The sequence below is a fragment of the Juglans microcarpa x Juglans regia genome, chromosome 5D, assembly GCF_004785595.1.
Source record: "Juglans microcarpa x Juglans regia isolate MS1-56 chromosome 5D, Jm3101_v1.0, whole genome shotgun sequence".
NCBI classification, from domain to species: Eukaryota; Viridiplantae; Streptophyta; class Magnoliopsida; order Fagales; family Juglandaceae; genus Juglans; species Juglans microcarpa x Juglans regia.
This window is the reverse complement of record NC_054602.1, coordinates 35,085,399-35,111,186: the sequence shown is the minus strand read 5'-3', so window position 1 is coordinate 35,111,186 and position 25,788 is coordinate 35,085,399. Positions and strand designations below refer to the sequence as shown.

Here is a 25,788-nt window from a genome sequence, read left to right as displayed (position 1 = left end):
TAATTGCCAAAATGTAAGTTAGGAAAATTCACAATAGGTCAGATCAGAATACCATGCCTTTGCACCCTCTGCGACCTGTCAGTTACTTCTTTAATCAATCATTAAAATTGATTAAAGAACATGATGCAAAAAATCTACACCAAGCTTACAGCAAGGCCAAAGGTCCCAAGGCCAAAAACAACAACTATTGACCCTGATTCTACTTTTGTTGTGTTCCAAACACAGCTCTAAGACCTAAAAGGCAATAAAATATTAAAATAATTAGGATCTGCACATGATAAGTGGCTTATATAAATATAATTTATTTCTATTTTTTTTTTAAAGATAGAAACACACATGAGCATTTACCATTATATGAGTGTTGTTTTAACCATGGCTTCAGATAACTGCAACACTACGCCCCGCCACCCCCCCCCCCCCCCCCCACCCCCCAACAAAAAAAAAAAAAACCCAAAAAAACTACATTTGCAACTAAAAATAAAAGGCAAGTCATATGAATAGAAAAACAGAATCTATAAATGTCACACTTTGACAAAAGGTGTAATTACATAAGCCAGAATAAAAAGTAAGCAAACAGTCCATACTTTATCTGAAATTAAAAATGGCACCCATGTTTCCACATATAAAATGTTCACAGCATATCTTTTAACCAAGTTGTAAGCAGAGTATTCTACCGATTTATCCTGTGTGCCATCACTACAAATCTTGTCATTTTGTTTTGTTTTGTTTTGTTTTTTTTTTTTTGGGGGGGGGGGAGGGGCAATTGAGAAAGGGATGGTTAAAAATAATGAATATAAGAAACCACGAGGAAGTAAATGAATCAAATTCATACATGGTGCAAATTGTAATCATCGTCTGTTCCTTAATGATCCTCCTATGGTTATAATGCCATGTAGACGAGATAAAGATGAAACTTGGAAAAAACAACAGAACAGATCTCTTAAACACAAACTGAGTTCCATCCAATTTCCACATAGAACACCAGAAATGAATTGACCCAAATCATGAATATGAATTAACCCATTTCTTACATTGATGGTGATATTATTATGAATTGATAAAGAAAATTAGAATCCATTTGATTACTTGAGACAACATAGAATATATGTAAAGCGCGGGAAAGTAGTAATTGGGCTCACCTAGAGTCGATAGCAATCTCTCGGACCTCTTCCTTAGGTAAGGAGTCAACATAGAATATATGTAAAAGGAATTTACCTAAGCAATCAGATAATATAATTTCAACCAATAAATTTTAAAATTTAAACGAAAACATCTTGAATACCACTTGAAAAATCAAATATTTTGGATAGAATCTTGCAAATCGAACGTTCACATCGTTTTAGAGACTATATTTTATTGCTATATGCCCATAACATAGCCGAACGGGAAATATTTGTGCAGAAAAATAATATATTTTATACGTTATTAAGAAATTGAAATTACAATCATATTTTATTTTCAAACTCAACATTATTTTTAAAGTCGTTGACAGTTTGATGTTTAAAGGAAAATGTAAGTTGATTCATGGATAATTAATCATAACAAAAATTAATCTTATTATCTATGTTGTATTAATTATAACGAAAATTAATCTTATTTTCAAAGTCATGTAAGTTGATTCATGGATAATTAATTTTTGCGACAAACAAAACAACAAATTGTGCAACACAACCAATAGGCATGCACCTTAAAGCAGAAGAAAATATACACATTTACAAAAATTAGAGTGTATATTAAAATTTCAATATCATATAAATTCCAAATAAAAATAAATCAAATATTTACAGATCTGAAAATTTCCAAAAAACAAAAAATATTACATAAGATAAATAAGAGCTCACAAAATGATTCTTAAGAACAAATGAACGATTACAGGGAGGACAAAGAGATATTAAAAAATAAAAAGATCAAACAAAACAAAGGAAAGCCAAAAAAAAAAAAAAAAAAAAAAAAGCCTTAAAAGTAAATAATAGAGAATTCCAATTCTTTCATATTTACATAACAACACAATTTTGATACTTTCATGTTCACATAAAAGCATTTGATAGTTAATAAATAAAAAAATTCAAAGAAAACAATGATCAAGGTTTTTCTATCAAACTGTTAATTCCAATACAAAGAGCACAAATGAGGAGGATTTTTGTCAGATGGTGCAATAAGACCAACTTCTTCTTTCATTTGAAGATTATCATTGCAAGCAATTACACTAAAAAAGTTCACCATCTCATGAAAACCCTCATCATCTAAATTCTATTTTACAGAACAAACAGAATAACAAATGGTATCCTTTATTCGATTGAAAGAATATATCACACAACAACCATAACATACAAACCAAGTATACATCACGCACTATCCAACTCATCAAACTGTTAATCCCAATAGAAAGAACATAAATAAGGAGGATTTTCATCAGATCATGAAATGACACCATAACAATTTCTTCTTTCATTTGAAGATGATTACCGTAGACAACTAGGTCAAAAAATTTCATCATTTTTTGAAAACTCTCATCATTTATATTCTTTTCTTTTGGAGCAAACAGAATGACAAGTTCAGATGTAAAAACTTTAAATTGGTAAATATACCTCAAAAAATACTACAGCATAAGAGACGAAAAAACAGAACAACAAATGACACAACAAAAAAAAACTTCAAAAAGAAATACAGCAAAAATTCACAGGGGAAAAAAAACCTAACATTGCAATAAAAAATACACAAATGAAAATATAAACAAACAAGGGAAAAAAAAAGACATCACATAACCAATATAATAATAACGAGCAATGAAATACAAAAAAAATTCTCGTGTCTCAGACATGACGTTGCCATCAGAGCTGATTGTAACAAGTGATATGCATCAAAACACTTATTTAAACCGGTCTTTAAAAAAAAAAGCTTTAAATCTTTAAAAAAAAGTGGAATTATCTTTCACAGTATAGCAAACGAAAAGAATCCATATATTTCTTCCACAAACAAACAAATACTATCCATTAAATGATAAAAGATCATAGTTTTTTAAAATAAAAACAAAAAATCATATCTTTCATCAAAACTTCTACAAAAAAAAAAAAAAAAAAAAAAATAACACCACAAACATGGGACTGCCGGACAAAAATCCACTTACCTCTTTTCAGAATAACGAAGTGCATCATCGACAACAAGAAAAAAAACGCAAGTCAAAAAGCAACATAAAAAATGCCATAAAAAAAGAATAATAAAAAAAAACCGACCACAAAAGCAACAGAACCATTCGCATCGAATGGCTGTAAAACCCCACCCAAACCCCGATTGCCTTCTGCGGAAAGTACCATAGACTGCAATATAGCCATCTAAGTGAGGATTACCCTGCCACATCGATGGGGTCTCATTAAAGCAAAACCTATAGCCCCTCAAAAAAGACCAAACGATCCCTATATAAACAGGAAAACACAACACTGCATTGCACCTAAAAAAATAACTTCACACAACTCAAACTCCACAAAACAAAATGAATCAAAGTTGAAAAGAAATTCCTTCAAAGAATTAAACCAATCAAGTACATAAATTCAAAGAAAAACAAAAACCAACAATAGAATCACAATTTATAAAAGCATTTTTATTAACAAATAAAAATATAGAATGTTTTTTCTGGTCCATAGTTAACAATTATATTTTCTATAGTTACTACAGAAAAAGATATTTATAGTACATGAAGAAGTTAAAAAATGCATGGCAAAACACATAAACCCATAATATCCAAATCCACAACCCAAATTCCTTCAAAGAACTAAACAATCAAGTGCATAAATTCAAAAAGGGGAAAAAAAAGTATGAACAGCTGAATAAAAAAATGAATGAAGCAGAACTTAAAAAATGCATGAAAGGAAAAGGCAGAGAGAGAGAGAGAGAGAGAGAGAGAGACTTAAAATCCAACAATAAAGGTAGAGAGAGAGAAAGAGAGATTTAAATTAAAACCAGGTATATATCTCGGGAAAGGAAAGGATAAAAAGACTAAAATATCCTGAAAGACCAAAATAGCCCCAGTTAAACAAACAAAAACACTAAAACAGATGGATAAAAAGGAGAAAACACACAAAAAAAGGATAGCTACACGGAGGACAACAAGATCACTGTTCATGGCTATCGACACTTATTATATATAGTATAGATAGATATAGAAGTATAGATATAGATAGATAAATTAATAATCACATGTTATAACGAAATAGTTGAGAAAAACAAACCTTAAAGTAAAACTCCAATGTAAATACTATTGTAAGAAACCCTCTAAAAAAAAATAAACAAAAAGTTAATGTCACACAATAAATATATTCACAATAAAAAATAATAAAATAATGCAAACAAATCACAAAAGGTTATAAAAAATGAGACACCATCCTGAAATAAAGATCAAAACCAGTTAGTCAAAAGGCCAAAACCAGTTACTCATCATAACATCAAATGAAAAAGACAACAATTTAATAAAACAAAAATAATATAAAACAGTTATATACAGGAAATCTATTTATTAAAATCAGTTCCATACTATATATTAATTTTATAAATACAGTTATAAAATTATAACAAAAAATCACCAAAGATTTATATAGAAATGAAAAAAATTTACAAACACAATCCCCAAACTAAATAGCCCAAGAAATTTACATCTAGTGCATGAAATTAATAACGCACATGCAGTGCAGAAGAAGCCAGAAAAACCACAACATACAAGCAAATAACATACAAAAGGAAAACAAATAAAAAATTAATAACGCATATATAGTGCAGAAAAAGCCAGAAAAACCACAACATGTAAGGAAATAACATACAAAAGGAAAGCAAATAAAAAATTAATAGTGCACATGCAGTGCAGAAAAAGCTACAAAAACCACAACATGCAAGCAAATAACAGGCAAAAGGAAAGCAAATAACTAAACATAAACTGACTTCCATCTAACTACACGACAAAAAAAAAACCTCCGACACACAACATGCAAATCTACAAGGAAAAAAACCCCATCAAACAAAAAAAAAAAAAAAACACCATCAAACAACCAAAAAACTCAAAGACAAACCATCAACGAAGAGAAAAAAAAATATATTTTTTCAAAAACATTTGAATAACAAAAAAAAAAAAAAAAAGAATAGAAAATAACTCACAACATGCAAATTTACACGAAAAAAATCAACAAAGAATAACAAATGTGAAGACAGTAAACCCTAACTCAGATAACTCACAATATGCAAATCCACAAAAAAAAAAAAAAAAAAAAACATCAAACGACCAAAAAAATCGAAGACAAACTATCAACGAAGAGAAAAAATAACTCACAACATGCATATCCACAGAAAAAAAAAAATCAACAGAGACAAACCCAGTGCCACAAATAACAAACCCGAAGAGAGAAAACCGAAAACAAAGAAGTCACAACATGCAAATACACAAAAAAAGGAAAAAAAAATCCATCAAACAACCAAAAAAATTATATCTTTGATAAAGAAATCACAAAAAAAACCATCAACGAAATGAAAAACACGAAAAAATAAACAGCAAACAACATAAAAAAAGAAAACCTAACAAACCCATGAAAAAAAATATTTTTTCACAAAAAATACAAAAACCCAGAACATGCATGCCCGCAACATGCAAATCTGAAGAAAAAAGTTAATGTTTCTGTAAAAAACAAAAAAAATACAAAAAACCCACAACATGTAAATGCGAAGAGAAAACTTCATTTCCTCTCAAACAAACAACACCCAACATGCAAACCCATGTGAAATCTCTAAACGAACGACACCCAAAAAAAAACCCAGCAAACCGTTGTAAAATTCCCAAACCAACAGAACCGAAAAGGAAAAAAAAATCGAAAAAAACAAACCAGAGAGAGAAGCCAGACAGAAAGAGCATTGCTTTCGGAGAAGAGAGGAGCCGCGAGAAGACAACCCAGATGCAGACAAAGAAGAGAGAAGAGAGAGCTTTCGGAAAGGGAAAAGGCAGAGCGAAAAGAGAGAAGAAAGAGCTTTCGGGAAGCAAAAAGGTAGAGAGAGAGAGTTAAAATCGAACAATAGAGGCAGAGAGAGAGAGATGATTTTAAGTTAAAACCAGGTATATATCTCGGAAAAGGAAATAATAAAAAGACTAAAATACCCTGAAAGACCAAAATAGCCCCAGTTAAACGGACAAAAACACCAAAATAGATAGATAAAAATGAGAAAACACACAAAAAATGACAGCTACACGGAGGATGACAAAACACCTGTTCATGGCTATCGATACTTATTATATATAGTATAGATATAGATATATATGTACGTGTGAAAGATTGATAATTGTTTAAGGGTGAGATGGAAATTTTGTATTTTATTTGAAAGTTTAAAATATTATGTTTTAATATTATTATTATTTGAGATTTAAAAAAATTGAATTGAAATTTAAAAAAGTTAATTATTTATTATATTATATATGAAGATTTAAAAAATATACAATGATAAGTTCAATTGAGAGGTTTGTCTCACCTCTCAAACCTGCGGCAACAAGCTGGATGGGAAGATCATTAACACGTACACATAATATCCCGTGATGCACGTACGTACGTACGTACGTAGCAGCTAGCATCTTCGACACGTAGCCACCTTCCCAACTGGACATCCTTATTTGGCCGGCCAGCATGTCAACGGCCACCCAATCAATGACTCCTACATATGACTAACTTTCCAACGAACAGTGGACACGTCAGTCAAATCTCGTGTCTATGTACAGGTGTAACATGATATATATCTTTGCCATCTCTCGTGACTCTAATTTCAAAGCCTGATCATCTAGGTTTGACCACTCGATCGGTTGGATATTTATCCTAATTTGAATAAGCATAAAATATATATTAATTTATACATGCATTAGTAGTAATTCATATATAAAATTTTCCAAATTAATGCAGCGTATTAATATATGGATTAAAGACTGATAATCTTGGTGGCTCATTAATTAATCGTGCATATATGATACAGTAGTACTTCGATCCCATTAGTTCTAGATGATCTTCTAATATATTTTATTTTTCTTCGAGAGTCGAAATAATATATAGCTTTTTGATCAATTGAGATCAACAGATGATCAGTCTTCGATCCATTTTATTTGCAAATTAAAGGTGATCTTTTTTTTTTTTTTTTTTTGTTATGGCGTTTGTACGTCTCGACAATAATTTCTGATTTAGATTTAGAGATGAGATAAAATGATTTTAAATAAAAGATAAAAGTTAAAAAAAAATATTGTTAAAATATTATTGTTTAATATTATTATTATTTTAAAATTTGAAAAAATTGAATTGAAATTTAAAAAAGTTGAATTTTTATTATATTTTAAGTGAGAGAATTTGAAAAAATTGTAATAATGAGATGAGATGATATACTTTCTGAATCTAAGTGAGATTTATTTTCACGTTTGATACAAATAATTAACTAAGCCCATGGGTTTGAACTCAATTGTACGTATATGGCATTCCTAATTTCCTATTACGCACCCACCCAATGTACGTACGTAGGGCTTAACATTTCATTAACCAAGGCAAAATGTCATGACGTTTCATGACATTGTCTGCTTGTGTGACAAATAATTCAAATTGCAGGTCAAATTCACGGATAACTAGCTTTTGTAGGTTTGGGAGAAGGGGGATCATATGCACATGTTTGATGGGATTATGGACTTGACCAATTAAAGTGAAGACGCAAACCTAATATCATATATATATATATATATATATATTGCACGTACAGATCATGATTTTGCAGGCGGCCATCTCAATTTATAATAGGTAAATAATTAATATTTTTGCTTACGTAATGATATATTTATATATGCACGCGGCTTTAGAAAGGAAAATTAAAAAAAAAAAAAAGAAGAGGAGGAGATCCCATTTTGACCATGATTCTTTTCTTCAAAAAGAGAAATTAAATAAGAATATATTTATACATACATATATATATATATTCAAAATATATTTAATTTAAAGATAAATATATTATTACGTTTAAATTTAAAATTTTAATAAGAAGAGATGTTGTAATTAATCATGTAAAAGCAAATATATATATACAGTCATTACAAAATTTAGACGATTAATTAAGTCCACATATTAATACTGATTTTACAATATGACATGATAGTTTTATATATGTATGTATATATGTACAAGCTTAAGCTGGCAATATTTATGAATATATATAAAACTCACCTAATAATAATTAATATTCATTAACTCACCTCATTGGCAGTTTGGTCGATCGGCTGGCTAGCTAGCTGCAGCTTAAACGTGCATTAGATCAAGCTCCACCTTGCATTCATGGTCTGTATTAAACTTAATTAATTAATTGCTTTTGATCAATCTTCTTCGATCCCTCTCATCATCACCCCCCCACTCTAACTCTTAATTCACTGGTACTATAAATTAGCTTCCTCTCTTCTTCTTTTTATCATGAGCGCTACTATTATAAGTAGCTCTCTCTTCACCGATCGAATTAGATCCCCACATACATACACAGACTCACCTACAGAAGCAAACATTTGCGATTATGGCTGCCATAGGAATGCAGTTTTTTCTCTATCCACTCATCATGTTTCTATTCAACTTAAGTCTTCATGGCGTTTATGGAGACTACGGTGGCTGGCACAGCGCCCACGCTACGTTTTACGGCGGCAGTGACGCTTCTGGCACAATGGGTACGTATGCCTAAAGCTTGTCATGATTTTATATATATCAATATACATGGCGTGGTACGAATATCTTATATATAAAGTAGTCGTGTTAATGCAGGGGGAGCATGCGGATATGGCAACTTGTACAGCCAGGGATATGGGATTAGCACTGCAGCTCTAAGCACTGTTCTATTCAACAATGGCTTCAGCTGCGGAGCTTGTTACCAATTGAGATGCAATGACGACCCCAAATGGTGCCTCCCCGGCACCATCACCGTCACCGCCACCAACTTTTGCCCTCCTAACTATGCTCTCTCTAACGACAATGGTGGCTGGTGCAACCCCCCTCTACAACACTTCGATTTGGCAGAGCCTGCTTTCTTGCGCATTGCTAAGTATCGAGCTGGAATTGTGCCCGTAGTCTTCAGAAGGTAAATCGATCATATTATATATATATATATATATATATATATATATTCTTGAAGTTTTTGTTTCAAATTAAGCAACGACCTCAAATAAATATGGATGCATGTGTATGCTTTGTGATCAGGATCCCGTGTGTGAAGAAAGGAGGCATAAGGTTCACCATCAATGGCCATTCTTACTTCAACTTGGTACTGATAACAAATGTTGGGGGTGCTGGCGATGTCCGGACGGTGTCAATCAAGGGGTCTAAGACAGGATGGAAAACCATGTCAAGAAATTGGGGCCAGAATTGGCAGAGCAATTCATACCTCAATGGCCAGAGCCTCTCCTTCAAGGTCACCACCAGTGATGGCAGGACCGTCACTAGCTACGATGTTGCGCCGTCCGGTTGGGAATTCGGACAGACCTTCGAAGGAAACCAGGTACCCCTGAGAAACTGAATGTTGATGAAAACTTGTTTAAAGAGTACTGAAGAGAGAGAGTACAGATATAATTGGTAAGTTAATGCCAAGGGGACAAAAAGCCTGCTCCTGCTAGGCTTGTTTATAACATAAAAATAAAAATCTGTAACTTGGTTGAAACTGAGTGTTGAGTTAAATAAGTATCTTCAATTTCATCCACCTGAATTTTGAATTATATTACAATTATTAGGATGCTATCTTCTTCTTCCTCTTCCTGTCCTCCTCCTCTGTTTATGCTATATTTCAGTTTGAGAGGGATGGTCCAGTTTCCTGAAAGAACGATGGGCGCCCTAACAGGGAAATGAGAAGTTTGAACGAAAGCATTCCATAAATTGGAAACGATAACCCCATCCACAATTCCACAACATCCAAAGAGAAAGAAAAACATCCTCAAAACAACTGAAACTGCGGCCTTAAGTTATGAAACTGCGGGCTTAAGTTATTGTCAAATTCCTTGCAGTCGTAAGTGTGCAAGCGCCGCACAAGCATTTTGAAAAAAATGAATAAATACGTGACTTACATAAAAAAAAAATTAATTTTTTAATAGTAGACCTCACTCTTTTTCATAATAATTAGATAGCACTTACACACTCACCACTGTATATAATATTACTCAATACTAATACATATTTATTACTCCAAAAGGGAAGGATACAAAAATCAAGAAAGAAAAAAGATATCCGATACATGCACGAATGGAATGCATGCATGGGACGTACACTGATGAAGGGAACAGAATTAGTGTTCATGACGTACGTGTACAAACCTTTTCTATAAAAAGAAAAAACAAGGACCCATAACTAAAAAAGATGGAGATCCCTTTGTTTTTTTATTTCATCTTGTCCTGTTCGGAATTTGCAAAATTTCTGGAGCCGGTAACTTGGCTAAAACGGAAACATTATAAAGAAAGAAACTCTTCTGCAGAGGGGAAGAAAAAAGGACACCCTCTTTAGGTTTGACTACCGAAAATTTCTTGGTCCTTTGGGGAAATAGAGAGATTGAAGTGTTCTACAGATTCCAGCCACCAAAAGTGAATTTACAAAACCACCTAAAAACACATCCTGTCCTGTCAGATATCCTCATTCGACTCGGTCGGTCTTACACTGCAAAAGTAAATGCATGATGAACACAATTATATACGCATCAAAAATAGCATTTGCTGTACCTAACAAAAGCCAGTACTGCACATCATTCATACAAAACCATATAGATAACTCAGTAATTTAGCAAGGAGTATTTGACTCTCAAGACAATTTTCCCTTTCTCCACACCAAGCTTTCCACCAGTAACCAACCAATGACCTGGAGGATCTTCTGGCCCTTTGCTCATCTCTGATGTATCAACAAATTTAACCAACTTGTTTCCAGCCAAGTTTCCCCTTGAACCTGAACTTGAGTCATCCGTATTACCATTACTATCCGTGGACACAACTTTCTTTGACTTATCATTTGGAGCATGGTCCCACAAGGATCTTCGTACTGTACAGCCCGGCAACCTAGAATACAGAAGCTTCATGTACAAGACATTTCTCGACCCAAAATCCCACACACCAAGCTGAGCTCCAGTGACAATGTAGACACCAGCGAGGTCGCCTATGAAGGTTTCAGGATTCTCAACCAGTGCAGTACTTACATGAGAGAACTTTCTCCATTTTACTGGCTCAAACCATCGACTATCTTGCTCCTCAGGTCCCTGCCACTTGGGAGCACCAATAGCCACATGGGTGTCCCAGTATGGCTGAAGGATCTTTGGAAGAGATGCCACGTGTTGAAGATGGATACATAAGCGATTCTGTTTGTTTCCTTCTAGAAATAATCGCAAGCCTGTTACTGGCCTACGCCCAACTGATATCTGCATTTACATAAAGGCAAAAATTGCTTAAATCCACTGAGTCAGGAGTTGGAGTTGGAATGCCTATTACAGACAGAAAAAGTATTTTCCAAGCCTTCCAAAAAATGTGAGACTAATGTTTTGTGTCATAAATTGCCAAAGTTCATACCTGCTCTTGGCTAACATAAAGTTTTTGCCCCATTATGCTAAATTGCAAAGATGGGCAAACAGGTTCCTTTCTTTGGTGACCAGCAATCCTATCATGTACAGGGGCCCATATCCTAGGAATCTGAAACTCTAGAAAATATCTCAATTCTTCAACCTGAGGCTTATCTGTGCACAATTATTCAAAAGGAATTAAAAAAAGAAAAAAAAAAAAAAAAGACACTTGTGAGGAATCTTTGTTGAGCAAATGAGATTAAACAACTACAGCTCATCAATCATTAAGCACAGGGTGCCTTACATTCGAGATAGAGACCAATAGCACGAGTTAGATGCTCCTTTCCTGCCACTCCATCAAGGAGAGCTGTTATAGGGGAAAAACTCATCTCAATGACATCTGGGGAAGACCGGACAGTTCTTGCCCATCGGGTATGGTTTTGTTCCAAATCATCTCCTCCCCTCCTCCGGAAGATGACTGTCACATCCTGAATCAGTTAAGGTTCCATAAAATCATGAGTTCAAGTACAGTTAGTGATTCAATGACTAATGAGAAACAAATTACATTTCCTGACCGTGAACAAAAACTTGGGCTCTGCCACCCATGCAAATATTATTATCCAATCTCCAGCACCAAAATATCTCAAAATTACAAAAATTAGGGCAATATTCATCAGCAGAGTATCTTTTTTGTCCAAAAAGGAAAAGAAGAAGATACGAGTGCATTTCATGCAAATGTGTAAAGGAAAATGAAAGCTCCTATGAACAAGCTCATTGAAAAGAACACAAATACTTAAAAAAAAAAAAAATAGGAAAAGGAAAAAGGTGTATCAAGAGCGCTGGTGAGTCTATAAATAAATAATTGAAGTTTCAACATACTTCTTTCCCAGTAAGATATGGTGCAGCAGTGGGTTGAGGATATATTCCTTGGCTGTTGAACAAGCCAGGATCAACACCCTGCAAAATAAAATATTGTAATGATAATTAAACAAAAGAGTTACCAAAGAGGTCATTAGTTACCAAAGCCAATGAAGGAAAAAAGAAGAAGAAGAAGAAGAAGATATTCCGTGGAACTAACCTTATCCTTGACTTTCATTTGACCTGAACTTGTATAGCTTTCCATGTCAGAAAACCTCTGGTTTCCAATATCCTGAATATACTTTTTAATCTCCATGGTTGACAAAGGGGAAGATTTATGCTGCTTAACATAAATGACATCTTTACCGCCAATAGTTATAGATGTAATGACATGCGTCCCAAAATTTTCAATAAAGCTGTCAAAAACAGAAATACTAACTATGAGCAATTGAGAGATAGGAAATCATTATTTGCCTTATAAAAATATCAACATTCATACCTCGCCAAGGACGGTGGGTCCCAAAAAGTTGGAACCGCCTGCTTGACATTTTCTTGCAACACCAATGGGGTTTTCATAAGCTGAACCTTGGCAAGTGGAATATAAAAGCCATCCATTGAAAGGGTCTTTGTGGTGACAACATCCACATTCTTTGAACCAGTGAAACTAAATGCAGAATTAAAACTACCTAGTGGAAAACTTCCAGATAGATTAGCCTTTTGATTAAAATACTCCACCATCTGCAGTTATTCAAGATAAAAGTATGTTACAACAACTTTTTTTTTTGACAAGTAAAAGTATGTTACAACAACTGCCATTCAAAGCATTAACAATTGGTACAAAATGCACTTTTAACTTTCAGAATATATTTACACCGTCTATTCCGCATTTCATCCTTTCTTTCTCTATAAACAGCCCCATTCACCATTGCCCCCCCCCCCCCCCCCCCCCCCCCCCCCCCCCCCCCCCCCCCCCCAAAAAAAAAAAAAAAAAAAAAAAAGAACAAAGAACCCAGACACTAAACTCACAACAAAAACAAGAAACTGGGAGACTGAGCCCAGGCTCACGCACCATCACAAGCCCAGGCATGTTGTCCCTTAAAAAAACTCAGAACTCTGCAGTTAAGCATGCTTGGGCGAGAATCGGTGAACTCCTGGGAAGTCCTCATGTTGCATCCCGCATTTTTCAATTTTCTTATAAAAAAAAAAATCCCTATCAACACTTACAATACAACTAGACCTAAATAAGTCCATGTCATTCCCTTTTAAGTATGTCCTTTTAATAAATTCTCAAGGGGATAGCTTGATGTTCTGGCTGGTGAAAATGCTAAGATGAGTGCACAGTGAGCCAAGGAGATTTTAAGGATTAAGAATCTATATGATGGGATAACAACGATACAGTCCATTAATTTTGATCTCTAGAGCAAAATTTTCTTCTTTTGCCGCAATTAAAAAATAACTGCTAGGAAAAGTCTGTCATTTTTTATATCCATCAGACTATCATTTTGATAAGTAATATTCAATGGGTTTCAGCTATTTTACTCAGTGGAGGGACTGTTCATGAGTTTTTGTTTTCATTTCCCAATCTTAGAATGTAATTAGGTGTATCACTTGTATACTTCATGTGTATATGGGCTTCGCCTACTGCATTCGATGCATAAAATTTCATTACTTATAAAAAAAAAAAAAATCATTTTGATAAGTAATATCTACCAGAGTATCATGTCACCAAATTAAGATGACTGCTACTGAGATGGCAAGTGCTTTCTGGAATGACTTCTTCAAACAAGTCAGTTTGGCTTGGGTCATGCCCAGAAGAGTAGTTGACCTTTTTTACTCTCGAAGAGAATTAGGAAGCCCACAGATTGAAACAATGTGGAAGATGGTTCATGTTTGCGTAATATTGTATATTTGGACTGAACAAAACAATACAAACTTTGAGGGATCATAATCATATGCTGGAGGAGCTCAAAACTAATGTTTTAATACTCTTTTCCTCTGGACAGCCTCTAATGACTGTAATGGGCTAACTCATACTGATTTTCTTGTATCTTTTTCTATTTCTAAATAGGTGACTCTCTTGTTTGGACCCTGTTTAATTAGACGAACATTTTGAAGATAAGTTTTATAAGTAATACTAAAAAAAAGTATTGTAAAATTTTCTGTTTCTTTTTAGAGGATTGTAAGATTCTCAATTAGGCGCAAGTCTTTCTCCAGTTTCTTTGTGGTAAGCTAAAAAATAATTGAAAAATCGGATGATAAAAGTTGGACGACTATTTATCAGCGTATAAAAATATATCGCTAATTTAACACAAGTATTGGGAAGAAATAAATAAAAATTCCCTTGTTAGACGCAATTACCCAGGATACTCAAATTGGGAAAGCTGGTGTTGAAAATTCCTCCTTGCTTAATAGGTAACTATGAACGGATTTCTTGCACACCCTCTTCATAGGGTATTATGTACTGCAGCAACGTCTCCAATTCACGGTCGATCTACTATGCCTAAGACTCTAACTCAATCCCGATTTAAATCCTAAACCCTAATCTTGCATGACGTTGCCAATAAATCCCCAAACAAGATACAATGCAAACGAACAATAAAAGACCAATATTGGCGAAAAGACTTACGTTTTAACATCCAAGATTTTGACGAAGTTATCAAATATATGAACTAAACAGAGAGTTAAGGATACACAAATTCATACCTCATGGAAACTGCAAACCCCAGAAATCTGGCGACCAGGGGATTGCTGAGAGTTCTTGATGTCCCTGGGAACATTGGAAACAACTATATCATCGTACAGCGGAAGATCCCAAGTGTGTTCTTCGTCTACTGCAACCACCCTCGACCCAGCCGTTCCTTTACAGTAGAGCAACCTCGTATCATAGTTGACATCGAAGCCTCTCCCTAATGCCTGTACAGAGTTTACAGCAGTTTGCAAGGCTGCTGCATTGTCCTCCATTTTCTCATCAGAAAATTGACTTTTTCTTTTATCAGAAGCAGACCCAGTTCGTGAAATACACCCAAATAAAAGACCCAGTTCCCTGATTGACTAATTGAACTTAATCATGAAAGCCCAAAAGAAATTGAAGTGTTTTGGTTTTAATTCACGAATCCAAGTAAAACGAATGATCAAACGATTCTCTTTCCCTCTCCTCTCTAGCTCTACCAATAAGTTGACCCTATGAAGACTCGAAGCAATAATCGATGGCGATCTCCTCTAGATCTTGAATCCAGTAAAGATCAAACACCCGCCCCTCTCTCTACTGCGTGTGCAATCTCGCTCTGCAAAGTCTCCTACTTTCTCTCTCTACAAAGTCTGTTTCTCTCTCCCAGGGTCTCTCTTTCTTCTACCGAGGTTTCTTTAGATTAATACACGTAAATATTGTCCTTGTTTGGAAGTGGACATTAAAATTAAAATCTGAATAAATCCGAAAAAATCTCGCTCCGGTTATCCTCACATTTCGTTCAGTATGACATCTCTATATTAACTTCTATAAATATCCAATTTTTATTCTCTTTCGTGATTTGTTTGGTTATTTAGAAGAGTAATGTTATAGAGACGTTATTATAATAGTATATACTTTATATTTATTATATAGTTATTTTTAATTAATTGTTATCAATATTTATTTAGAGAGATGTGTGGTCTAGATAATGTCATATCATATGTGTAAAATAGATACTTCTAATAGTGACTTCTATCTATATTTATTTTATTTAGAAATGGAGCAATGTTGTATAGCGTAAATATCATGTAGTTATTTTTTTAAAAAATTTTCTATTAAAAAATTAATTTTTTTGGTAAATTTTATATTTATTTTTTACAAAAAAAAAAAAAAAAAAATTGAACGGCACTTATGCTGTCTTATAAATCATAGAAATTTTCTTTTGACCATATTATAAATCATAGAATTGAGGAGCATTGACTTGGGTCTTTTTTTTCCCCTTACGAAAACCTGCTGTTCTTTGCGTGTACACTTGTCTGATATCCTGACCGTTGAGTCATAATTAATAAGGACATGGATGTGTAAATTTAATCCAGTGGTTCAGGAGTGCGAGAATGTTATTATTTTATGAATTCCTTTAAATGGTCCTTTTAGAAATCGTCAAAGTCAGACGTCAAAACAAAAAAAAGTCGTATTGGCTGAAAATTCACACCTGGGTTTCAAAATTTCTCATTCTTTTCATTAATAAAAATGAAGTTTTAATTGGAAAATTTATTATTTTCATTCAAAAAATGGTTAAATTCTTCTTAGAACGGGAGTAATTGTTAGTAGATCATCTTTGGTATGATTAGCCTACGAGAAGTATTAAGGCACCGCTTTTTAGATTAAAAATTCACTTTAACTTCTCTCAATTCATTTCAATTTATTATTACAACTTTCTCAAATTCTTATATAAAATATAATAAATAATTTAATTTTTTTAAATCTCAAAATAATAATAATATTAAAAAATAATATTATGATAATATTTTATTTTACTATTCACAAACCATTTCAACTCATCTCGTACAAATATTAGATTAAAAAAAATTTACAAGTTAACGTAACTTAATATAATATATTAAAATATTTTACAAAAAAAAATAAACTTACAATATAATGAATCTTATTAAATCACGTCAGCTTGTAAATTTTATTGTATAAAATTTGTGTTGACCAAATATTTCTCAATTCCCATAATTAATTACCAGCTATAAAAAAATTATGAAAAATGCTATCTATACTTATAATTTTATTTACATAATTATACGTACTGATGTGCCAGCTATTGAAAATGATGAAAATTTTAAAGTCTGAAATTTAAAATTCAAATTAGAAAAAAATACTGATAAAATAAGACTATTACATATATTGTGAGTAAAATTATGCGTTGCTAAAAAAATTATATCATTTATTGCGCGCGACTATAGCCATCTCCACTGCTTGATTAGAGAATAGACTTCCTAATAAAAAATTAAAGGCAAACATTAGAAAAAGATAGTGTTTAGGGATTGGTTGAAAATAAATCTCATCTCAAAATTATTATCTCATCTTATTTTCTTTCTAAACATAATTCAAATACAAAATTTTCAAACTAATCATTACAAGTTTCCGAAACTTTCAAACAAAAAATAAAAAGAAATTCAATTTTTTTTACATCTCCAAACAAAAATAATATTATAAAATTATATTCTAACAATATTTTAACTTTATAACATTTATTCAACTTTTTTTTTTCTCTCATTTCTCAAAACTAAAAAAATATTCAATTCAAACTATCTTATTATTATTCACAAACTATCTTATACTACTATTCACAAAATTTTCATCTCATCTCACTCTCTAAATGAGCCTTAGTGAGACTGTTATGATCTTGAGGGTTAAATGCTTAATCAAATTAGTATCTAACAGTTCTAAGACTTTTGAATTTTTAACAATTAATATCAAAGCAAGAACCACATCACGAGTTCAAGTCAAAGGGAGTGATTTATTAGCTAGATTAAAATGCCTTTATACCATATCTGGACATGGTTTTAAGTTATTAAACACTGATAGATAAATGAAATTACCAAAAGGAAAATGAGTATCACTAGATCAATATCAATAAAATGAGCCACCATAAATATCAAATTTGGAAGCGTGGTGAAATATTATAATCATGAGAGTCAAAGGCTTAATCAAATTAGTATCCATTAGGTCGGTTGGGCCTTTAGGATCCTATGACATCCGGCAACCTGCAAAAGTTCCACTTCCATAATTTTGGTGCTAGTTCAAAGAACACATTTTGCTACTTGGGAGGAAAAACTTCATGAATGAAGATAACAAATTCGAGCCTATATCCAAATTGAAATTCGAATTTTGGTGTCTACTTTACATTATGATGTAAAGGCTTGTAGACTCATCATCGTGGTCTAGATTGAACTGATAGCAGTTGCATGGTTGATCTGTCCTCACCAAAGTTAGAACCGGGGGGGGGGCGCGGGGTGGGGAGATGATTGGTTACGTGAATACAAAGCACATTTGAGCACATTCTGGATTTGGGTACGCAAGAGATGGAGTCAATGCAGAAAAATCTGGCCAAACTAAGAAATTTCATCACCTACCAAAAATGAAAACCCTAGGCTGCTTCATTAATAAGCATCTTCAATAAGAGTAGCATCTATTAACAGAAATATGTCCTACACATTGGTCTCCTTTACATCAGGTCGACATCAACCAGACATTGCCCGATTGCCAAGTCTTCCGTCTCTTTTTTTATTTTCCCAATGAGTTTCCCCATTAACATCAATCTGTTTCAATATCTTCATCGTTTAATAGGTCATCACATCTAGTTAATTAACCACAATTCACTTGGGATATATACGCACTGTTGCATGCCAATTCTTGGGTTGGAACAAAAAGAAAATATTCAAAATTTTACCCGCTATTGTGAGTTCTTGGTCCTCTTGGCAGAAAAGAGCTGGCGAAGAAAAGCAAACTTTCCTCTCGCACGTCCAGAAAATTCAGTCATGGTACCATTACTAGTCGCTGCTGCCTGGGTATCAGAGTCCGGTAAGGATGATGCGGGGGGTGAGAGTGTGAAGAGAAATGCATTAAGCATGCGGATGATCTGGCTAAAGCTTGGCCTCAGGTTAGGGTCCTCAACCCAACATGACTGTATGATGAAGGCAAGATCAGGAGAGAGATCCTCCGGAAGACTAGGCCTCTCTTGCTGCAATCTCAAATTCACAATAATCTAGTTACTAACTAAAGGATGTTGATTTTAGCATTCATTATGCATAAGCATGTTTCAAACGTGAACAGAGGCATGGTTTATTCTGAACCTGCATTCGATAAAGTAGCATCGGCTCTGACGCAAGTCATGCAATATCAACGGGACAGCAAATATAACATGATGACCATATGCAACAAAAGCAAATAAAATAAATGACACTTTTTGCACCTTGAAAGCAGCAGCATAAGCAGCCTGCAAATTGGACATGCCTTCAAATGGCATGCGGTTGGTTAGTAACTCCCATAAAACAATTCCAAAACTGTAGACGTCAACTTTGTTGTTGTAATGTTTCTTCTCTCCCTGACGCAATGTCACAGTGCTGTACAACTGCAAAGACATGAATAGATTGTATAAGATTCCAACGATTGGTAGGAAAGGTTCTATGCAATGTAAGCAAATCCATAAAACTCCTGCAGTCTTGATGAAGAGCAGTCCTAAAAATAAGGAAGTTCTCCCCAACCATTCAACAGAAAAACTCAATTGACACTAGTCAAATCCCAAGGGAAGATTGTCAGCAAGTTTGTGCTTGAATGCAATGTGTTGAACCAAAGCTTATGGCTCATGGGGTCATGCAAATAACAAAACAAAAAAATCAAAGGACAATGGAAAAATATATAATAAGGGTTAACTCAAAGTTACATAAACTGTTGCAGTTAATACTGACATCTGCTAAGCCAAAGTAAAGATAAAATTGAGACAAATGCGGATGATAATATCAATAAATGAAGAAAATGGTCTAAACCATCAAACCACACTTCTTAGTCCCTTCACAAGTCAGCCCTCACATAAAAAATAATGTCAACCAGTGTAGTTGAGCTTAACAAAGCAGAGAACAGAAATATGAAACCACAAAAACAAGAACTTATTTAGGAATTTAATATGTGCCCTTGATTGATGACAGCTTGTGATAATGGTTGACAAGTGACTTACATGGAGTTGACTTGCAGATGGATATGCATTTACATTTATCCATATGGATCTACATTCCTTCAGTACGTATGCAAAAATTACCATAAGCTATCATCAGATACTAGGTTTAGAAAATAATATTCCATAAGATAGGGGAACCACATGGACCATGGATCGAGACTAACGGCCAAAAAATGACGTATGACGTATTACTGAGGTATCATTAATCACAGTTAAATCCAATTTACTAATTCATCACACCCCAAATGACATCGGCCAAACTAATGCCACCAATTCTCCAAGGTAATTATCACAAACTAGTTCGATTGAAAATATAAGTCCTAGCTGACTTGCCCCAGCTCTGCAATGCATGTGTGTCGGTTGTTAGTTTAAATGCATACATGTTTTTGTTTACATGATTTAGCCTTGACAATCGTGAATATCTCTCCATCTTAATGATCAATTGCCCACCCTCCAGCAAAGACTCCTTTATCCATTTACCTCGTACATGGTATAATCAAGGACAATGAAAAAAAAAAAAAAAAAAAAAAACGTGTTTAACAAGAGAGAAACCTCAGGAGCCATCCAGCGGTAGGTCCCAGTTTCTGCAGTCATCATCTCTGTCACAGATTCTTCTCTTGCAAGACCAAAATCTGCAAGCTTCAAAGACTTCTGACTTGCAGTGAGCAACAAATTATCTGCAATAATTATTTTTAAAACAAATAACTGTTAGTAGGTAAAAAGAATAAGGTTGTTTACATAGAGAACTATAAAGAATGACTAATCCACAAATTATAACTCAAACATAACTGGATTTAATTTGAATTTCAATAAGAATAATTGGGAACTCAACTTAAAAGCAACTAAATAAATTTACATCTAGCAATACAAGCATGCTTTCCACATCAACGAATATTAATTTTTGAGATAACAAAGGTTGAATCAAGTGTAACCACTGTAACAAATGAAAAGAACAATCCTATATAATTAAAAACCCAACTTAAATTAACTAAGAGCCAAGTCCATGGATGAATTGCATAATGCACAGCACAGAGGATTGATAAAATAATTTTTTTTATAGTTTTAAAAGTATCAGTATAACAACCATATCGGATAGAATGGATAAAAATGTATACAAACAATAAACAAGTCAGTACCATGCATCTATCATTAGCCAGTTCCAATATAACAGAGGATTGATTAAATAACAATTAAGGAAAACGGGAATAGCTTTGTACTCATTAATCATTAGCTTTATATGATTGGTATGAGTTTTATGGGGGAAAATAAAAGAGATATAGGAACAGGAAGAAAACATACATTAAGAAATAATTTCATTTGTGTATTACACCATATTATTGGGAAGTACCTGGTTTCAGATCTCTATGTATTATCCCATTGGCATGAAGACATTCCATGGCTCGAGCAACATCAAGGGAAAAATTTATAGCCACATAGAGGTCTAATATGTTAGGACGAATACTATTTAAATACTTCCGGAGTGACATTCCAGGTAACAACTCTGTCACTATCACCATTAAAGGGTCCTGACAAGCTCCAATAAACTGCAAAAGCCAGAAATGAACTATGCAAAGTGAGAAGAATGTGCCAGATAGAAATATATGAAAAACAGTTAGTCACGTATGCATAAAAGGAAAATACTTCCAAGAACTGAACTAGATATAAATATGCATATACCTACCAGTAAAAAGAATATCAGTAAATTGCAGACATGTTTGATTGGAAACACTTACCTTGACTAAATTCTCGTGTTTAACACGCGACATCATATTAACTTCCCGAGCAAAACGACTTTCGAGGGCAGCTCTCTCTTCAAAAGTGCTCCCACGATTGAGGACTTTAATGGCCACAATTCGATCACCATACCTGAAAGATATTATTCTAGACCACGGTAAGGAGGACAATAACTGCCAGACAAACTTTTCTTGTAGAAAGAACCAGTGCTAAAGAAAAATGTTTACAGCTCATTCAATGACATTGGAACAAAAAGGTAATGTTTATATACACAAAACGATTGACAGTTACATTCATGCAAATACATGTAGTAAACCATATAATTCTTTTCAGAGGAATCGTAAGTCTGTAGATGATAGATACCAGCCAAATGAAGTAAAACTAAGAATGACCAGTTTCCTAAAAATCCAGACCGCACATGCGCAATACTAATCATCAACTTAAGCTAACTAAGCTTTTTATCCTCAGATCCTGTTACATACGAACTACAGTGCCATAAAAACCTGTATTAAGAAGAGCTCACATAAACTTCCTGGCAGTGTTAAGAAAAAAGATTAACATAAAATTAATTAAGTTGAGCCAAACAAAATACATATTAGATTCCCAGGCTGCCACAGAAACAATGTAAGATAACAAACACAAGACACTTTCGCGTAAGTTTGCACTGACCTTCCTTCATAAACTTTTCCATGGGCTCCCTCACCGATTTTCGTCCCGATAAAAAGCAATTTCGGATCAACTAGCAGATTCTCATCGATGGTAAACTGTTCCGCCGTTACTGACCCATTCTGCGTGACCGATTTCGATTCATATTCCCCCTCTTCGCCTCCACTGTTCTTTATGCTGCAACTCATGGTTGCAACCTCAAACTATACCCGAATTTCTCATTTCAATCCCCTCAAAATACATGTATTTACACAGTTAACATCATCCGAGTTCGAAGAGGTCAGCTTTCATCCACTATTCCTTTCAATTTCCAAAGCATATATTAAAAAAGCCGAAAAACTCGATTCCTCCTAATCTTGTAACTTCCTGTTCCAAACGAACCATTCAGTGGTACTAGCACCACCACCAATACAACTTCATGGCCATTTATATTTAAGAGCAAAAAAGAATAATCTTCATAGACAGACTCTTAAGTTTCTCACCGACTAATTCTCCTTAAAAAGTAGCCTCCGTTTCAAACTCCCAAGAACTTTGCTTGAGTTATAAGCTTTGTTTAAGAAAAGAAACCCTGACAAAGGAAAGAAAGATAAGATAAAAGCAACTTACAGCCGACGCTAAATTTTCCCGAGAAAATTTTTCCAAGAAACCATAGGTAAAAGCATCAACGGCAACTCTCAGAGATACAAAAGTTTAACTAGGTTTATAATTTCAGAAACCCTAAAAATCCTTCTCTCTCTCTCTCTCACTCTCTCAGCTCTCAGCACAGAGAACAGGGGGGCTCCGATGAAAAGCGAAAATTTATTTTTCCGAGTATCTGTTCCGACGAGGGTTTAAAGGTGAGGGGCCAGTGATGTTTGGAGAAAAGTGATTGGCGAATGGTAGTAGGCCACGTGGAGAGCAATTGGTCCTGGAGGTCGCAGTATCAGCGATTTGGACGTTGATGGTCGAGGATGCTGAAATGGAGCACTCGTACTGAGTAGAGAGACAAAACTCAAAAAAAACACGACCCCACTTCCAGTATCCTTCCTTTCTCGGCTCGGCTCTCTTCGGCTCCCTATCCCTGCCCTCTCTTTCCACTTTATTTTCCTCGTGCTCTATTTAATAACACATTTTTATCTTCTGTTTTCTTTTCATGTTAAAAGACACGGGATAGGAGATATTTACAGAATAAGATGTGATAAAAAATTAATAAATAATAGTGAAATAATTTATGAATAATAATAATAAAATAATTTGAATTATGCTGTTTTATTCGATTAAAAAATTGAATAAAAATATTATAAAGTTAAAATATAATTTTTTAATATTAGATTTATTTTGAGATTTTAAAATGTTGAATTTTTTGTTGTGTTTTGTTTATAAATTTGATAAAATTGTAATGATTAAAGTCTCGTTTGTATACATAAATGGTTCATCTCATCTGATCTCATTATTATAATTTTCTAAAATTACCATATAAAATATACTAAACAATTCAATTTTTTTAAATCTCAAAATAATAATAATATTAAAAAATAATATTTTATTCAATTTTTAATTTTTATTTAAAATTATTTCATCACATCTCACTATATAAATGAGGATTAAATAATAATTAAATTAAAAAATTAAATATTTAAAATTAAAAAATATTTAAATTCAAATTATATTTAAGAATAAAATGAAATGAAACATATTTCAAACAACCCTTTACCGCTAAATTAAAGAAACCTCCCACACTCCTCAATTTTAATTTTCCTCCTACCAATGTTTTCGTTCTATTTTTAATTACAAAAGTAATAGTTTAAACTTTTATGTTTTCATAAATTGGGATTAGTTTTCAACATTCCAAAATTTTTATGGATCAGGTATTCAAATGCATTTACGGTAGATTGGGATCAACCTCTAATTGCCTTTTTTGAGCTGATGAAATCGACAAAATATTTGGATAAACAAACAGAATTGAAAACGTGAAGCTTATTTTTTAAGTGCCTAAGAAATTATATGTATATATGCTTAAAAAATAAATAAATAAATTGTAAGGCGAGAACAAGAAAATGTGATTTGTGCTTTATAAATAAAAAGAATAATTTTACTTATCATTCTTATACACTATACACTTTATTTATTTTAACTTTTTTTTATTTTCCTTATAATAAATATATTATTTATAGATAATAAGTAAAACAATTAAATTATTTTGATAAGAATAAAATAAAATAATAAATTATAAATATTAAAAGAATTAGCATGGGTGTGCCACGTGACCATAATGCATAGGTAGAAAAAGTTATAGAGTAGGCTACGTTGGGACCAATACTGTAGACTTTAATTGTCGTGTTCCAATTTTCTTTTAATTTTTCCAATTTCACCCATCACCTTCTGATTGAGACTTTTTGGGTGTGTGAATCTTTTGACATTCAGATGATCCGTGTGAGTGAGTTCCATTAATCATAAATGCAGCCGACGGCTTTCTTTTCCCTTTTTTTCCTTTCTAACTTTTTTTATAAATCGTGGCAACTTCTTAACATTATTTAAATGGAAAAAAAAAAAAAAATTCCAAACTCTTCTATATTATATATATATATATAAAAAAAAAAGGGTACTCGTTATCTTTCACTTCAACCATCACTCACGAAAATGTGGTACTCGACACTATTATCACTCGAAAAGATAAATAAAAACAAAATTTTAAAAAACAATAAACGTATAATATTCTTAAAATTACCGTTAAAATATAGTATATTTTTAAAAATATATATAAATAAATATGATATTTATATAAAAAAAATTAATTTTTTAATTATAGATTAAATTTTTTTATTAAAATAAATGTACAGTATTTACATAATTTATGATTGTATTTAACATTATTTTTAAAAATAATATATTTAATTAAGAAGTTTTATAAAAATAAATTTATAAATTGATATGATTTTATATGTTGTGTTAAATTAATTTTATAATAAAAATAATTTTATAGTCTAACATATTATATAAAGAAAAGAGGATGAATTTACTTTTAAGAAATTATTTTTTATAACCAAAATATTTTTCTACTTAATTTAAAAAAGGACAAGATCTCTGAAAAAAAAAAGAGTATCCTTTATTCAAGAGCTACGCTATAAATGAATTGGAGTCTGTATGAAGTGGAGGTTGGTTGTTTAGGTTGTTGAAATTATAGATATCCTGATCTCTGCTTCATGGAAGTTGTCGTCTGGATAAAGAGTTGAGAGATGAGAAGAGATGAATTGAAATAAAATAAAAAATTATATAAAATATTATTAAAATATTATTTTTTAATATTATT

At 32.9% G+C, this 25,788-nt stretch overlaps 3 protein-coding genes across 5 annotated transcripts; 1 reads left to right on the top strand and 2 right to left on the bottom strand.

The window, feature by feature from the left end:
- Positions 1-8,439: 8,439 nt before the first annotated feature.
- Positions 8,440-9,729, top strand: LOC121264910 (expansin-A8-like). Its single transcript, XM_041168269.1, has 3 exons — positions 8,440-8,698; positions 8,793-9,105; positions 9,225-9,729. The coding sequence occupies exons 1-3, from the start codon at positions 8,551-8,553 to the stop codon at positions 9,538-9,540; spliced, it is 777 nt and encodes a 258-aa protein (XP_041024203.1). The 5' UTR covers positions 8,440-8,550; the 3' UTR covers positions 9,541-9,729.
- A 969-nt stretch (positions 9,730-10,698) lies between these two features.
- Positions 10,699-15,765, bottom strand: LOC121264909 (MACPF domain-containing protein CAD1-like). The gene is made up of 7 exons (XM_041168268.1): positions 15,112-15,765; positions 12,908-13,146; positions 12,629-12,824; positions 12,430-12,507; positions 11,855-12,038; positions 11,561-11,724; positions 10,699-11,412 (listed from the first exon to the last, which is right to left on the bottom strand). The coding sequence occupies exons 1-7, from the start codon at positions 15,367-15,369 to the stop codon at positions 10,777-10,779; spliced, it is 1,755 nt and encodes a 584-aa protein (XP_041024202.1). The 5' UTR covers positions 15,370-15,765; the 3' UTR covers positions 10,699-10,776.
- Positions 15,766-18,499: 2,734 nt separating this feature from the next.
- LOC121265950 (serine/threonine-protein kinase STY13) lies at positions 18,500-23,434 on the bottom strand. 3 transcript variants are annotated; one of them, XM_041169614.1, is made up of 7 exons: positions 22,982-23,434; positions 22,503-22,865; positions 21,833-21,980; positions 21,448-21,643; positions 20,652-20,776; positions 19,338-19,496; positions 18,500-19,106 (listed from the first exon to the last, which is right to left on the bottom strand). In XM_041169614.1, exons 2-7 carry the CDS (start codon positions 22,685-22,687, stop codon positions 18,819-18,821), a joined length of 1,101 nt encoding a protein of 366 aa, XP_041025548.1. In that variant the 5' UTR covers positions 22,688-22,865; positions 22,982-23,434; the 3' UTR covers positions 18,500-18,818. The 3 variants fall into 3 exon arrangements, with proteins under 3 accessions (XP_041025548.1, XP_041025547.1, XP_041025549.1); XM_041169613.1 differs by having other exon boundaries at positions 22,503-23,434; XM_041169615.1 differs by having other exon boundaries at positions 21,833-21,965; positions 22,503-23,430.
- Positions 23,435-25,788: the final 2,354 nt, after the last annotated feature.

Coding starts and splice junctions, on each gene's coding strand:
- LOC121264910 (XM_041168269.1), top strand. CDS start 8,551: ATGGCTGCCATAGGAATGCAGTTTTTTCTCTATCCACTCATCATGTTT. Junction 8,699..8,792: donor TGACGCTTCTGGCACAATGG/GTACGTATGCCT, acceptor GTGTTAATGCAG/GGGGAGCATGCGGATATGGC. Junction 9,106..9,224: donor GTGCCCGTAGTCTTCAGAAG/GTAAATCGATCA, acceptor CTTTGTGATCAG/GATCCCGTGTGTGAAGAAAG.
- LOC121264909 (XM_041168268.1), bottom strand. CDS start 15,369: ATGGAGGACAATGCAGCAGCCTTGCAAACTGCTGTAAACTCTGTACAG. Junction 12,825..12,907: donor GACCCACCGTCCTTGGCGAG/GTATGAATGTTG, acceptor TGTTTTTGACAG/CTTTATTGAAAATTTTGGGA. Junction 12,508..12,628: donor AAATGAAAGTCAAGGATAAG/GTTAGTTCCACG, acceptor TTTATTTTGCAG/GGTGTTGATCCTGGCTTGTT.
- LOC121265950 (XM_041169613.1), bottom strand. CDS start 22,687: ATGAGTTGCAGCATAAAGAACAGTGGAGGCGAAGAGGGGGAATATGAA. Junction 21,644..21,832: donor AACACGAGAATTTAGTCAAG/GTAAGTGTTTCC, acceptor TGGCTTTTGCAG/TTTATTGGAGCTTGTCAGGA. Junction 19,107..19,337: donor CTTATGCTGCTGCTTTCAAG/GTGCAAAAAGTG, acceptor TTGAGATTGCAG/CAAGAGAGGCCTAGTCTTCC.